Source organism: Triticum aestivum, chromosome 4A (genome assembly GCF_018294505.1).
Source record: "Triticum aestivum cultivar Chinese Spring chromosome 4A, IWGSC CS RefSeq v2.1, whole genome shotgun sequence".
In the NCBI taxonomy this organism is placed as follows: Eukaryota; Viridiplantae; Streptophyta; class Magnoliopsida; order Poales; family Poaceae; genus Triticum; species Triticum aestivum.
Genome location: NC_057803.1, coordinates 500,144,477 through 500,161,762, shown reverse-complemented (window position 1 = coordinate 500,161,762; position 17,286 = coordinate 500,144,477). Strand labels below are relative to the sequence as shown.

At 45.7% G+C, this 17,286-nt stretch overlaps 1 protein-coding gene across 1 annotated transcript; it reads left to right on the top strand.

The window, feature by feature from the left end:
• The first annotated feature begins 261 nt into the window (after positions 1 to 261).
• On the top strand, positions 262 to 2,566 carry LOC123086588 (leucine-rich repeat receptor protein kinase MSL1). The gene is made up of 2 exons (XM_044508351.1): positions 262 to 1,129; positions 1,990 to 2,566. The coding sequence occupies exons 1-2, from the start codon at positions 339 to 341 to the stop codon at positions 2,324 to 2,326; spliced, it is 1,128 nt and encodes a 375-aa protein (XP_044364286.1). The 5' UTR covers positions 262 to 338; the 3' UTR covers positions 2,327 to 2,566.
• Positions 2,567 to 17,286: the final 14,720 nt, after the last annotated feature.

The window sequence follows — 17,286 nt, the reverse complement described above, 5'->3', positions numbered from 1 at the left end:
GCCCGTCGAACACAAAGTATAATGTGACATCATATCAGGTTCTCCTTCAGTACTGAGTGTATTTTTTACTATCAAGTGCATCAAATGTACTCCAGAATATACCTGTGCGGACGCTCAAAAAAAAGAGAATATACCTGTGCGTAAATATACACGGCCTGCAGAAGAGAGCGAGGAGACTGGCTAGTCAGCAGTCAAAGTCTTCCTCGCAGGAGAAATAGTCAACCGCAATCCGCCGAACGTTCTTGACCCCACGGGCGACTCTTCCTCTTCCTCCCACTCTCACGAATCAATAGGCCACATCTTCCTCCCCACTTCCGTGGTTACCCGGCCCTGCAGCCATGGACGGCGTGTACCAAGCGCTGGTCGTGACCGTGGCTGCCTCCGTAGGCATCTCCTTCCCCTGCCTCCTCGTCGCCTTCCTCTGCCGCCACCGCAAGAACCGCCTCCTCGAGCCGGACCACCGCTGCCCGTCGTCGTCGTCCCTCCCAGTCTCCGCCCCGATCGGGATATCGTCGGAGCTCTCCTCGTCGTGGTCTCTGTACGGATCGGCCGTCGACTCCTCGCTCAAGAAGCTCTCGCTGGACGACCTCGCTAGGGCCACCGGCGAATTCTCCCCGGACAACATCATCGGCGACGGCAGCTTCGGGTTCGTGTACCGCGCCGTGCTCCCGGACGGCGGGCCCGCGGTGGCCGTGAAGCGCCTCTCCGCGGACCACGCCGCCGGCGCCGGCAACCGCGAGTTCCGCGCCGAGCTGGAGGTGCTCGGCAGCCTCAGCCACCGCAACCTCGCGCGCCTGCTCGGCTACTGCGCCGCCGGGCGCGACCGCCTCCTCGTCTACGAGCTCCTCGAGCGAGGCAGCCTCGACGCCTGGCTGCACGGCGACGCCGCCTCGGCCGGTGGCCTGCTCCCGTGGCCCGCGCGCCTCCGCGTCACCCGCGGCGCAGCGGCCGCGCTCGCCTTCCTGCACCACGACCGCCACCCGCCCGTGCTCCACCGCGACGTCAAGTCCAGCAACGTGCTACTCGACGAGGGGTTCGAGGCCAAGCTCGCCGATTTCGGCCATGCGAGGGTCGTCACCGGCGGCCCTGCCGCGTCGCAGCTCAGCACGCAGGCCGCCGGCACAGCGGGGTAATGCACTGGCCTTCTTGCAAATCACTTCACTTCAGAGTTCACATTTTGCGCATGTTTTCAGTGTTGAAAGTAAATACCAAATCAAGTTTCAAACAGACCCGTAAACCTTTTAGAGCACGAATGCATCAGACGACATGAAATTCGACTGAATATAGTGAAAAGTTGGATGAGGCATAGTTTAAACTGACTTTTCAGTAGACCCACCTCGTCCTGCCGTCCTTTTATATGGAAAACAAATATAAAAATACGAGACTATCTAGGACTAGCCCTTGGAGGTATATTTCTATTGAAGAAACTCTAAGCACAACAAGTCGCCCCGTGACTCCGTGAAGCGTATACGGTGACTGTTGCTGCGCACCGATGTGATCTCAGTATCATACGATAAATCGGTATTCTTGATTATGACCAACAAGTGAATTTTTAGAACAAGTTCAATGACCACTAATGAGTTTTACTCAGATTTAAGTAGCCCAACATCGTTTCTATGGAGGCAGGAGTGGTACCACCTGCCAAGCTATGTTTTTCTAGGAGGACCAAAATTATTATCTAACTACTTTGTGGTTGCATGTTTTGCATTTTTGTTCACATATGAATACAAGGAGTGGTTTAAAGTTATGCATAGAAGACAAGCTCAGTGCAGCGAAGTTGAGTATGTTGTAGTTACGGTAGTACGGTTTACGATTTTTAGGCAACAAAATACTAGTTAGATTAAAACATAAATGGACACATAGTTCGGTATTACAATGCCTTTCTTTGCAATAGCAAACACCACATTTCTCATATTTTAGACCATCGATAGGATTACTGTGCTTCAAAAAGGATATATGTGATCTTATGTTTATGCAACTGTCACAAAGGTACATGGCACCAGAGATACGTGAAGGCGTGGGAGCAAGCGTGAAAGCAGATGTGTACAGTTTTGGCATGCTAATGATGGAGACAGTGACCGGTCGACGACCAAGCTGGCCAATGAAGAACATTAGAGGTAAGGAAGTAGAACTATTGAAATGGGCAAGGGAAAAGGTTGAGGCCGGCATATCCTCGGAGATTGCGGATCATCGAATGGGTTTAGAAGGGGAAAAGGAAACAAAGGAGGTGAAAGCTTTCTTGGACATCGCACAAAGTTGCACAGAGGAGTCTCCTAAGTATCGACCGACAATGAAAGAGGTGGTAGAGAGGCTCAATAGGCTGTGAAAGTTTCAAATCAAATGTTCTCTCTAATTAAGATTGAATGACAACAAGAAAAGCTCAGCGGATTGACTATGCCATGATCAATTTGAGTTCCCCTACTGTAACATATAGGTCTTATGCTAGTACTTAGTTTGTTTTACAAATTGTGCGTATTTTGTGTATGAGGAGCTGATGACATGTGTGAAAAACACATATGTATTTCGAGTTGTACAAGGAAAATGGGCGACCAATATGTCTTACACCCTTCTAGGCACCCCCCTCACCCCCGCTGTATACACACCACTACTCGATTCTAGCACCTCCAGTAGGCATCTTTCTTCATTACTAACCAATTCAAGTAGTCAATAATGATAACTTTAAGGTCTAGAGCATCATCCAGATTCCCATATCCATGCTCTAGCTATCAAGCAATAGAGGCGGAACAAGTCACAAGCTAGGTAAAACTGTTGAAACCATGTCGCTCATACACATAATATGAAAGATTTAGCAAGGTGGGAATGTTTTTCGAGCTATCTATTATGCTTGTTTGATTAAAGACGAAACCCATGTATGAAACTATTTACAAAGACTCTCAAACTGAACTATCTCTGTGCAATTCTAGTGTTGAGAGGGCATTTTCTTCAAACACTTGCGCATACAATACAGAATGCATTCTCAGAAGATGAGGGAGAGCATTACTTGAACGATTACCTAGTTACTCTTCCTATAAGAGCGTTCTTTATAAAGTATTGCATAATTCCATCCAATGGCGACATCAGGCCCTAGGTAGCCTGGGCTGCCACCTTGGGCATGGCCGAGAAATCCTTCATGGACTGTAGCTACAAGGCCGGTTTGGGCTGATCTTGACTTTGCCATTGTTTCCACCCTTTTCCTTCTAAGCATGAAAAATAGAGTTACGGTGTAATTTTATCTTTTGTTATGTATTTTATGCTATTGGTTTGGAAAGCTGTGCAAAATTGCCCCCTCTATCATTAAGAACCCGGATACAACTGTAAGGTTGGTTTCAAAGATGCAACACAACAGGAGTCATGTGGATGCCAAATTATTGCTAGAAAACAACTGAACAATTTCAAGTGAAAATTATAAAACATGAGAGTTATTCCAAACCATATATGAATTAATTTTCAAGTAAAATTATATGCTCAAAATTACAAGTGGATTATGTTGCTCACGCAACAATTTCCCCCGTTGAATGATTTTCTCCATTCTCTTTTGTTAGACTCTTTCCCTCTGTTATGGAATAGATTTCTCCAAATTATTTTTTGGTAGCAGTGTGCTATGAGGTTTTGCTTGATTCTAAGAGGGGAAAAAATCTACGATAGTAAAATACCCAAGGGGATCCCCTCTTTCCATTGGGACATCTTCTCCACCAGGACATTATCTGGCAGTTAACGAAGGAGGTGAAACCCTAGGCGCAAAGTCCAAGTTTCCGAATAGCTTAGGCCTAACCTCATACTGGGTTAGCATATGACTCAAACTCACTTGTGGCTTTGTCCTCACCTTGGGCAAAAAGGTAATACGAAGTTGCTACCACATGGACTATTGAGTTTATATGTTGGTGTGCACTCACTTTTATAAGTTAGCGAAGCTTATCGCAACCATACTCACACACATGGGCCATCATGAGAAATGGCCAGGATGTCACTATGGGCAAAAATAATGATATTTAGAATGCCAATAGCATCTATATAGCCATTGATAGATTAGAAAAAGCAGAAAATAGATCCTAAAAACAATATAGAAATCCATAATAAATCTAGACATTTTAGATAAATCACAACTAGTATAACAAAAACCATAATTTTAACAGAAATAAATACAAATATGTGAATAATACTAGGAAAACATCAAATTTTATTAGTAGGGCAAGTAAGTTTCCAATTCATGTGCATGGGATTATGAAGACATGCGGCACACTAGTCAAACAAAGAACAAAGCAACACAACTCATCTCATCTCAAATAATGGTTTGAACATCATCTCTAGTCCTACTTACCAATTGACCTTTTCCTTTCCCTTTTCATGTAAAAAACTGCTAACTTTATTTTATTTTACCATAGAACAATTTTCCATGGTCTTTGCATCAAAATATGAGACATGCAAAGATCATAGGATTGGAGATGAATCCATCATTTCATATATGAGAACAATATGAAATAGACAATCTCATTGACACATATACAAACATACCTGGAGACATGGATGAATATAGAAACACAAGGGAAATCATGGCATGTCCCATCCATGGAAAAGAAGGTCAAAAGATATAGGAAATGAACTAGGGGTGTAGGAGGACATCTATCAACGCGTAGGCATGTGTTTCTTTTCATACCGGGAATCATTCAACCACAAAGGACTAAATTTAAGATCCACCCTAAAATTGATTTTAGGCTCGCTCCGATTCCCTCCATGATGTGATACACATAGGCTAGTTTACATGATTTTGATTCTTGTTTGAACTTGCAACAAAAAAGATCTCTAGGTGGACATGGTGCTCCCGATCTCTCTGCCTCTTTGGATAGAAGCACCACACAAATTACCTCTGCTTGCTGAATACATGACCGTGCATTACACACATTGTTCCATCTTTTCCCTTGTGCGTCGTATGGTGTCGCGTGACAATATTCTCACGAATAACTTTACAACTATCCACTTTTGTTTCTCTTTCACGACTCCCATTTCATGACAACATAACCAGACTTAGAAATTTAGTCGGTTCTCACCTCCTCAGATGCTTCGGTTCGAATAGCTGTAAGAAGATAGTGTGCAATATTACAAAGATAAACCCATGGTGAAAAAATGCATAAGTTAGATTTTTGAGGAGCACAAGGGATCCCCTCGATGGAGAGATCATCTCCATCGGTACCCTGTGTCACACCCTGAAAATTGCATGAATTAACTAAAGCAGACACCAACCATTAATTGAGCCATCATTTTTAAAATGATATTGCCTTGACTGATTTCAAGTGTTTATCTTCATTTTTTATTGGATGTTTCAAAGTTTATCTTAGTTGTTTTATTTGGTGTTTCCATAGGATTATATTTCATAGAAAATCCTATAACTATCCTCTTCCAATCATATGGCCTAAACTATTCCCACTGATCATGGCATGTGGTTAAACCCCCATTTTTTGGCCAAAAAGCAATTAAGCCCATCTTCTTTTCCAACACTCCAAAGTAGAGCTTTGAACTATCTATATTTTTTTCCATAACATAAATTTATTAAATTCATTTATGAGGTCTATTATATATAAGATTACCATTCCCTTCAAAAAATATTAGTTCCAAAGATATTAAGTATTTTTTGGATTCTTTTGAAAGGCCAGAAATGGCACCCCCAAATTTTTGTGGAGATACTTGTTTGATCTTTCTGGTCAACATATGTGAGTCTCACCACATGGTCGTGTGTACTCCCTGCGTCCATGAATAAGTGTCTATCTACCTTTTGTCCTAGGTCAAAGTTTTATAATTTTGACCAACTTCATACAAAAGAGCAGTGATATATATGACATCAAGTTGATATATTATGAAAGTACATTTCAAAATGGATCTAATGATACTAATTTAGTGCCATAAATGCTACCACTTTTTTCGATAAAGTTGGTCAAAATTTTAAAACTTTGACTTAAGACAAAAGTTGGAAGTACACTTATTGGCAGACAGAGGGAGTATCATGTTGCCCAAACATCAATCAAACGTCCTTGTGGTCAAACCTAGGGTTTGATGTTTTGCTCATTCCTCTTGTTGGTAAAATCCCTAGAAAATTACTAGAGACTCTCCTCATTACCCATGGCACGATGGTGTTTAACTAATGATGGGTGAATACTAGTTCCATGCTCGTTTGTGGTTAATTTTCTATGAAAATTGAGAAAAGTACATGAATGTATGAGAAGACCAATAAACTACCCTGGAGAAGATCTTGCTAATTGTACGACAATATGAAATTCACCCTAGAAAATATATTATATCCGAAGAGCTTCCTAGGCGATTCTTGGAGATAAGCTATTTTTCTTGCTCATGGGTTCTTCCCCTTTACCTCCTATTCAGATGATACCACATAAATGATCCAACTCTTTCGCATTGCTTCATCTTTTTCTGTATGCTAGCTCCTAAGTTTGGATATTCCGCACTGAAAAGAAAACATGATATGAGAAGCCATATCGACGCTTGAGGTTGACGCCCCCGATTCAATCGTACACTAATCATACACGCAAACGTGTACGATCAAGATCAGGGACTCACGGGAAGATATCACAACACAACTCTACCATTAAAATAAGTCATACAAGCATCATATTACAAGCCAGGGGCCTCGAAGGCTCGAATACAAGAGCTCGATCATAGACGAGTCAGCGGAAGCAACAATATCTGAGTACAGACATAAGTTAAACAAATTTGCCTTAAGAAGGCTAGCAAAAACTGGGATACAGATCAAAAGAGGCACAAGCCTCCTGCCTGGGATCCTCCTAAACTACTCCTGGTCATCGTCAGCGGGCTGCACGTAGTAGTAGGCACCTCCCGAGTAGTAGTAGTCATCGTCGACGGTGGCGTCTGGCTCCTGGGCTCCAACGTCTGGTCGCAGCAATCGAGTATAGAAAGGGGGAAAAGAGGGAGCAAAGAAACCGTGAGTACTCATCCAAAGTACTCGCAAGCAAGGAGCTACACTACATATGTATGCATTGGTATCAAATGGATTAATGGTATCATATGTGGACTGAACTGCAGAATGCCGGAATAAGAGGGGGATAGCTAGTCCTTTCGAAGACTACGCTTCTGGTAACCTCCATCTTGCAGCAGGAGAAGAGAGTAGATGGTAAGTTCACCAAGTAGCATGGCATAGCATAATCCTAACTGATGATCCTCCCTTCGTCGCCCTGTGAGAGAGCGATCACCGGTTGTATCTGGCACTTGGAAGGGTATGTTTTATTAAGTATCCGGTTCTAGTTGTCATAAGGTCAAGGCACAACTCCAAGTCGTCTTGTTACTGAAGATCACGGCTATTTGAATAGATTAACTTCCCTGCAGGGGTGCACCACATAACCCAACATGCTCGATCCCATTTGGCCGGACACACTTTCCTGGGTCATGCCCGGCCTCGAAAGATCAACATGTCGCAGCCCTACCTAGGCACAACAGAGAGGTCTGCACGCCGGTCTAAATCCTATGGCGCAGGGGTCTGGGCCCATCGCCCATTGCACACCTGCACGTTGCGAGGGTGGCCGGAAGCAGACCTAGCCTAGCAGGCATTCCAGTCCAATCCGGCGCGCGCTGCTCAGTCGCTGACGTCATGAAGGCTTCAGCTGATACCACGACGTCGAGTGCCCATAACTGTCCCCGCGTAGATGGTTAGTGAGTATAGGCCAGTGGCCAGACTCAGATCAAATACCAAGATCCCGTTAAACGTGTTATCTTGAAATAACTGCGAACGCCGACCAGGGCCAGGCCCACCTCTCTCGCAGGTGGTCTCAACCTACCCCGTCGCTCCGCCACAAAGATCCACTTAGAGGGCCGTCTGGACAAACGTTCTTTCGGACCCAATCCGTGAATCACTCGCGGGTACTCCTACGAGCCGACCCGTCTTTAGTCACCACAAGTATCATATATTATGTATATAAGTATATACCCATGACCACCTCCCGAGTGATCACGACCCGATAGTATAGCATGGCAGACGGACAAGAATGTAAGGCCACTGATGGCAAACTAGCATCCTATACCAAGCATTAGGATTGCAGGTAAGGTATCAACAGTTGTAGCAACAATGACATGCTATGCATCAGAATAGGATTAACGGGAAGCAGTAACATGCTACACTACTCTAATGCAAGCAGTATAGAGAAGAGTAGGCGATATCTGGTGATCAAGGGGGGGAGGGGTCTTGCCTGGTTGCTCTGGCAAGAGAGAGGCGTCGTCAACACCGTAGTCGTACTGGGTAGCAGCGGCGTCGGTCTCGGTGTCTAACGAGAGAAGAGGGGGAAGAAACAGTAAATATAATGCAAACAAAAGCATGACGATGCATAACATGACAAAGCGTGATGCTAGGTGTGCCCTAACGCGGTACAAGGTGGTACCAGTGAAGGGGGAAAACATCCGGGAAAGTATTCCCGGTGTTTCGCGTTTTTGGACAGATTAACCAGAGGGGGAAAGTTGCGTGTTCGCTATGCTAGGGATGCGTGGTAGACGAACGGGCTACATATTCGGGTTCGTCTCCTCGTTCTGAGCAACTTTCATGTTGAAAATAATTTAATCCGAGTTACGAATTAAAAGGTATGAATTTCTAAAGTTTTTATTAATTTCTGGAATTTAATTAATTATTTAATTTAATTCGAAATTGGGTTTATGGCATCAGCATGATGTCATGCTAACGTCAGCAGTCAACATGAGTTGACTGGGTCAAACTGACGCGTGGGTCCAGTGGGACCCACCTATCATACACCGTTAGGTTAATTAGGGTTTAGTTAATTGATTAGGTTAATCTAATCAGGATTAATTAGTTTAATTAATTCTTTAATCAATTAATTAAGATTAATTAATTAATTTTATTTATTATTATTTTTAATCCTTTTTTTAAACCGTTCTAGGGGATGGACCCCACTAGTCAGTGGCACGAAGGCCTTAGCGGGGCGGGCACACGGGTTACAGGCACGGGCGCCCGATGGGGCGAGCCCGGGCGACGAGCGCCAGCCGCCTGACAGGGGAGGCAACCGGGGCAGTGGCGAGGCGCCGCAGCCGCCGACGAGTGGAGGCGGGCAGCAGCAGCCACCGACGAGTGGAGGTGGGCAGCAGTGGCAGCTAGCAGCAGGTTGCGGGCGCGCGTGGCGCACGGGCGCAAGCAGCAGCAACAAGGAGCGGGCCGTGGCAGCGCAGCATCAGGCACACGGGGATGCAGGGGCGCGCGGGGAGCGGACGAGGGGCGCAGTGAGCAGCTAGGTTGTGACGCCCCGAGACCGATGCTCGAGAAGACTTCCATATATTCCGGGTTTCGCCGTGTGTTTCATTTGTGCCTGCCCTTTTATTTTTGCATTGCATCATGTCATCATGCCATCATCTCATAAATTTTTTGCAACTCAACTAAATAAATGGCATGGATCTTTGATCCATTTAAACCGAGGGAATTCACATGGTGATTCTCTTTACAACATATCCTCTCGATATTTAGAGAGCTATAGTAAATATTCTAATTTTTTGGATTTACCACAAACACGCTTGCAAAATATCCCAACGCCTTTGTTATCTTAAGTCTCGGACTCCAACCTTGTCATATATTCGTTCATCTTATTCCGGTGCTCCACCAAAAATCCGAACATTTTTGGACCTTCCTTACCCTCACTTCCTATTCAAACCATTTGATTTTAAATCAAATGAGTTTGAATTTAAAACTTTCAAAAATGCCCACTCCATTTTTCTTGGAACATGCGCATTTTTACAAGTCCGTGAAAATTATCCCCATGCCCAGATTCCATCCCTAACTTCTCTTTCTTTTCTTTCTCTTTTTCTGTTTTGTTTTTAAATGGAAAAAGATAATTTAAAGAAAGGAAAGAGAGGAGAGAGCCCAGCAGGCCGGCCTCTAGGGCCCATCCCTAGGCCCAGCCACGCCCCTGCCTATCCCCGCGGCCCATCTGCACCGGCCTTTAGGCCCAGCCTTTTCCCACCTAACCCTAAGCCTAGCCGACACCTCTTCTCTACCCTAGCCTCGCTCGACCCCCCTCTCCCTCGTTTCCCTGCACGCGCCGCCACCACGTAACACACCAGGAGGATCCCCGAGCCCGATTCCCCAGCTCCTCATGCCCGAGGGCCTCGCGTGGGAGTTCGACCCTGAGCGCCGGAGATGCTCTTCCTCCCGCTGACTTCCTCCCAGCGCCACCCCTGTCCCGCACTATACCTCCTCCCTCTTCTCCATGTCCGCTGCGCCGCCCTGGGTCTCCTTCGGCGTCGGCCTCCCGCGTCGCCGGTCTGCCTCCCCATCCTTGCCGGAGCAAGCTCGTCGTCCGCCACCTCGCGCCCAAGGACGCACCATCCTCGACCTCCTCCTAGCGTCCGCCGACCACCTTTGCTCCATTCCCTCCACTGCACGGCGACCAGCCCTGCCTCCTTGTCGAGATGCCGGAGCGGTAGTCGCCCGAGCTCTCCCTCGAGCGTGCCTCGCTCCATCGATTCTTCTGCCTGAGCCCCTTTGCCTGCGGTCACGGGATCGTCAAGATGCAGGTCAACCCCGTCCAGATCCTGCTGGCCTCCGCTGCCCTTGCCCGTTCCCGGCCGATTCTGACCCCGATGGCCCATCCCCGTCGGAGTTGACCTCCACCACAGGCCACCCGCCAAGCCGCAGAAGCAGTGCCGCTGCTACCTTGCTTCTGCATTGTCCACCAAGACCCGAGGCCTTTTTGTGTTGTTCTGGATCTCGCCAAGGCCTTCTTGTTTTTGGATTTCGGCAAGCAGCATGAGGACCGAGGACTCAGAGCAACCGGTCCTTCAAGTTTCTCGGAGACCACGCGGATTCGCCAAGTACCACGACATCCGGAGCCCCATGGAAACGTCAAGTTCGACTACCGTAGCGCCGAAGACCCTGGATGCACCAAGTTCCTCTTCGGACATGTACAACTACCATCCCGTGCAGGACACCAAGTACCACGACGACCATCGACATGTACCCCCTACACCGCACCGAAACGCCGAGTTCCTCGCCGTGACCCCGAATGTCTACAGAAACTTGTGCATCGATAAACATGTACCCCTACCGTCGCCGAGATCGCGAGAACCTCTACCGTTGATCCTAGAGCGTGCGAGAACGACTACTTCCACTACCACCATCGCGAGAACATCTACTTCCTCTACTTTGCACCGAACGAGAACTGTCCCACTTGCACGCTTCGAAGGTATAACCTCGAGACGACGTTCGTGAACGAATGCTTGCGATGTTTGAGATGCTCGTGTTTGCACCATGTCCAAATTGTCACTCGTTTCCTTGTCGTCGACTCATGGGACACCCGATATCCGGGAGTGCCCCACCATCTTTTGCACGCATCCGCACACTTCTCCTTTGCATCGGTATCTCAATCGAGTTACCGAAACCAGAACGTTGCCGTGGCACCCTTTTCGTTATCGTTGCCGTGGCACCCCTTTTCTTTCCACCACGGTTACAAATGCTTCATAATGCTGTTGTCAAACTTTTAATAAAAATTGCATAAACTTGTTCATGTCATCCGCATCATGATAACAACAATTAAAATGTTTAAAATTGTTGTTGCTTTAAACTGCTAAATGCATATGGGGATTTACCGGATTTGTTGTTGGTTATATCCGGCCTCATTTAAACTTGTCTAGATAGGTAGTTTTTGATATGTTTCACCTCTTGCCATGCTAATAACATTTAATATTGTTGAGTACATAAACGAGATTGAACTAAATAAGTCATGTGGTGTTTCGTCAATATGCAACGGAGTTGCATATTGAGCTCCACTTAATTTGTAGGATTGTTTTTGCACTTTGCCATGCCATGCTTCATTAAACCGGACATGCATCATTCTTGATTGTGCATCATGCCAAGTCTATGTGATGGTTGTTTACTATGTTGTTTGCTTCTTTCCGGTGTTGCTTCTTCGAGTTAGTTCCGATAATGTCGCGTTTGTGAGGATCCGTTCGACTACGTCCGTTTATCTTCTTCATGGACTCGTTCTTCTTCCTTGCGGGATCTCAGGCAAGATGACCATACCCTCGAAATCACTTCTATCTTTGCTTGATAGTTGCTCGCTCTTTTGCTATGCCTATGCTACGATACCTACCACTTGCTTATCATGCCTCCCATATTGCCATGTCAAGCCTCTAACCCACCTTGTCCTAGCAAACCGTTGTTTGGCTATGTTACTGCCTTGCTCGGCCCCTCTTATAGCGTTGTTAGTTGCAGGTGAAGATGAAGTTTGTTCCATGTTGGAACATGGATTATTGTTGGGATATCACAATATCTTTTAATTAATTAATGCATCTATATACTTGGTAAAGGGTGGAAGGCTCGACCTTATGCCTGGTGTTTTGTTCCACTCTTGCCGCCCTAGTTTCCGTCATATCGGTGTTATGTTCCCGTATTTTGCGTTCCTTACACGGTTGGGTTATAATGGGAACCCCTTGACAGTTCAATTTGAATAAAACTCCTCCAGCAAGGCCCAAGCTTGGTTTTACCATTTGCCTCACCACCACCTACATTTCCCTTGGGAGTCGTGCTCCCGAGGGTCATCTTATTTTAATCCCCCCGGGCCAGTGCTCCTCTGAGTGTTGGTCCGAACCGAGTAGACTGCGGGGCCACCTCGGGGCAACTTGAGGGTTGGTTTTACTCGTAGGATGTCTCATCTGAGTGTGCCCTGAGAACGAGATATGTGCAGCTCCTATCAGGATTTGTCGGCACATTCGGGCGGCTTTGCTGGACTTGTTTTACCATTGTCGAGGATGTCTTGTAACAGGGATGCCGAGTCTGATCGGATTGTCTTGGGAGAAGGAATATCCTTCGTTGACCGTGAGAGCTTGTGATGGGCTAAGTTGGGACACCCCTGCAGGGATTGAACTTTCGAAAGCCGTGCCCGCGGTTATGGGCAGATGGGAATTTGTTAATGTCCGGTTGTAGAAAACCTGAAGTTTATCTTAATTAAAATACATCAACCGCGTGCGTAGCCGTGATGGTCTCTTCTCGGTGGGGTTCAGGAAGTGAACACGGTGTTGGAGTAATGTTTGACGTAGGTTGTTCTAGGATCACTTATTGATCATAGTTTATAGATCGTGCTTTGCCTTCTCTTCTCGCTCTCTTTTGCGTAAGTTAGCCACCATATATGCTAGTCGCTTGCTGCAGTTCCACCTCATACCTTTTACCCTTCCTATAAGCTTAAATACTCTTGATCGCGAGGGTGTGAGATTGCTGAGTCCCCGTGAATCACAGATACTTCCAAAACCAGTTTGTAGGTGCCGATGAAATCGTGCACGTGACGCAGCCGAGCTCAAGGAGGAGCTAGTTGAAGACCTTATTCGTTTTGATGTTTCGCTTCCTTTTGATCAGCAGTGGAGCCCAGTTGGGATGATCGGGGATCTGTGTAGCTTTTGGGGTAGTCTTCTTTTATTTTGGTTCCGTAGTTGGACCTTAATTGTATCTATATGATGTAATGCTTTATTCATGTATTGTGTGAAGTGGCGATTGTAAGCCAACTATGTATCTCTTTCCTTTATGTACTACATGGGTTGTGTGAAGATTACCTCACTTGCGACATTGCTTTCAATGCGGTTATGCCTCTAAGTGATGCTTCGACACTGTGACGCCCCCGATTCAATCGTACACTAATCATACATGCAAACGTGTATGATCAAGATCAGAGACTCACGGGAAGATATCACAACACAACCCTACAAAGAAAATAAGTCATACAAGCATCATATTACAAGCCAGGGGCCTTGTAGGATCGAAAGTATGTCTAGAGGGGGGTGATTAGACTACTTGACCAAATAAAAACTTAACCTTTTCCCAATTTTAGTTCTTGGCAGATTTTAGCTATTGTAGGACAAGTCAAGCAATCATCACACAATTCAAGCAAGCATGCAAAGAGTATATTGGCAACGGAAAGTAAAGCATGCAACTTGCAAGAATGTAAAGGGAAGGGTTTGGAGAATTCAAACGCAATTGGAGACACGGATGTTTTTCCCGTGGTTCGGATAGGTGGTGCTATCCTACATCCACGTTGATGGAGACTTCAACCCACGAAGGGTAACGGTTGCGCGAGTCCACGGAGGGCTCCACCCACGAAGGGTAATGGTTGCGCGAGTCCATGGAGGGCTCCACCCACGAAGGGTCCACGAAGAAGCAACCACCCACGAAGGGTCCACGAAAAAGCAACCTTGTCTATCCCACCATGGCCATCGCCCACGAAGGACTTGCCTCACTAGCGGTAGATCTTCACGAAGTAGGCGATCTCCTTGCCCTTACAAACTCCTTGGTTCAACTCCACAATCTTGTCGGAGGCTCCCAAGTGACACCTAGCCAATCTAGGAGACACCACTCTCCAAGAAGTAACAAATGGTGTGTTGATGATGAACTCCTTGCTCTTGTGCTTCAAATGATAGTCTCCCCAACACTCAACTCTCTCTCATAGGATTTGGATTTTGTGGAAAGAAGATTTGAGTGGAAAGCAACTTGGGTAAGGCTAGAGATCAAGATTCATATGGTAGGAATGGAATATCTTGGTCTCAACACATGAGTAGGTGGTTCTCTCTCAGAACATATGAGTTGGAATTGTGTGTGTGTTCTGATGGCTCTCTCCATGAATGAAGAGGAGGTGGAGGGGTATATATAGCCTCCACACAAAATCCAACCGTTACACACAGTTTTCCAATCTCGGTGGGACCGAATTAACAAACTCGGTCGGACCGAAAAGGTAAACCTAGTGACCATTAGAGATTTTCGGTGGGACTGACATGCAACTCGGTAGGATCGATATGGTTAGGGTTTGGGCATAACGTAATCTCGGTGAGACCGATTACACAAACTCGGTGAGACCGAATTTGGTAATAAGCTAACCAGAGAGTTGGTCAGGTAAACTCGGTGGGACCGATTTGCTCTTTTGATGAGACCGAAAAGTTACAAAAAGGAAAGAGAGAGTTTACACTGCAATCTCGGTGGGACCGATTCGCTCTTTCGGTGAGACCGAAAAGTTACGAAAGGGAAACAGAGAGTTTGTAATCCCATCTCGGTGAGACCGAGATCCCTATCGGTAGAACCGAATTGCTAGGGTTTGGCAGTGGCTTATGACAAGTGAAACTCGGTGGCGCCGGATAGAAAGAATCGGTAGGACCGAGTTTGGCTTAGGGTTTAGGTCATATGTGGATATGGGAAAGTAGTTGAGGGTTTTGGAGCATATCACTAAGCACATGAAGCAAGAGGCTCATTAAGCAACACCTCATCCCTCCTTGATAGTATTGGCTTTTCCTAAAGACTCAATGTGATCTTGGATCACTAAAATATAAAATGAAGAGTCTTGAGCTTTTGAGCTTGAGCCAATCCTTTGTCCTTAGCATTTTGAGGGTTCCACTTTCACATTCATGCCATGCCAATCATTGAGCTTTCCTGAAATAGTCATCTTGGAATAGCATTAGCTCAATGAGCTATATGTTGTTATGAATTACCAAAACCACCTAGGGATAGTTGCACTTTCAATCTCCCCTTTTTTTGTAATTGATGACAACATATAGATCAAAGCTTCGACAAATGATAATAAGTATGAAATATATCGTCGCTTTGAGAAGTATGTGACAAGTAAGAGCTCCCCCTAAATTTGTGCATATTTAAAATTTGCTTTGGACTGCAAATGCACAAAGAGTTAGAGTCATGGGTTACTCTTCCATGTCACATACATCTTGGTGGAGCGCTTAAAATGATAAGAATGAAATACGTGCACTCATCACCAAGAATAGTGAATGATCACATAAGATAGATAAGATTGTAATATTAAGCAAACATTAAGTGTATCTTATGATCAAACACATGATCATCAATGTCTCACGAGCAATGACATAGTATCTCACACAAAAGCAAACAAAGTTCGAAAAACCACCAAATAAAACAAGAGAGAATAAAAGCAACACTCTCTCTCGAAGCCTATGATCTATACATTTTTCTCCCCCTTTGGCAACAAGTTACCAAAAAGTTCCTAGAAAATGCATAGTGCTAGATCGACTCTCAGGCTTGATCTTCTGGTGGTGGTGGAGTCCGGATCACTCCAAGGATGAAGCCTTCTGTAGACATGGTTGGAGTTGAGGCTGAAGTAGATGCTGGAGCTGGTGGAACTGAAGCTGTAGCTGGTGCAGAAGTGGTGGCTCTGGTGTCAGCAACTAGCACTGCATGTGATCTCTGAGCTCTTGGCACTCTGGCAAATGCATCAGTTGTAGTCTTGCCTCTCCTCTCCCGCATGTCATCCTGAAGTTGTTCCACTGCAGACTGAATCTCTGTTACTTTGACATCCAAGTCATATAACTTTTGTTCCATGATCCTCTCTAAGCTCTGCTGATTCTGAGTGAGGGTGGCCAGTCCTTGCTCAATCCTCAGTGTGGATGCAATCAAGTAACCAAGATGCTCTTGTTTGGTTTTCAAGAAATACTCAGATGCCTCCTCTTGAGTTGGCATCTTGGCAGCTTTCTCCTTCCTCGCCTGCTCCTTCTTTGCTTGTGCTTGAACTGATGATGGTTCATTCTCATTCATCACAACTTGGTTGTCCTCAAAGTCTGGATGAATAGGCAAGTGTTCCTTGTCCAACAAGTATATGCCTGTGCCCATCTTCGATTTGATTAACTCCTGAATCTGAGGGGCATAACCACAGCTCCTCTTCTGATCTGCTGCAGTCCTCTTGATAGTTTCAATCATAAGGCTCATGACTTTGAATTTCTGTGGCACGTCAAAGATATGAAGCAAGTTGATCGCGTGGCCCCTGATCATCTTGTGATCTCCAGACTTGGGCAATAGGGTGTGCCTAAGAATCCAGTTGATGGTTGGCAGCCCTGACAGAAGATAGTGTACTGAGCCAAACTTGAACGTATCAAGTGCTTCATTTGGAATCTCCTTGTACATGTTTGACATTGAGTTGTGGTCCATCTTCTTCTTGGCATAAATGTCCAAGTCATCGTCATGCTCTTCTGGGGCATTAATCAGCTGAGCCCATTCAGCAAGTTGTAGACTGGTACCTCGTACCCTCTGACATCCATACAATCCTGTCATCTGGATAGAAATGGGCTGTGGAGTAGAACTGCATGATGAGTTCCTCGTTCCACTTTGTGAGCTTCTGCCCAACAAAGTCCTCTACTCCACATGCCTTGAAGCTGTCCTGCACTCCAGGGTAGTACTCTTCGTTGTCCTTGATGTATTGCCAATCAACCCATCTCATATCACAGACAATTGGCTTCTTGTCTAGCAGCACTGTCTCATAAAAGTCTTGCTGCTCCTTG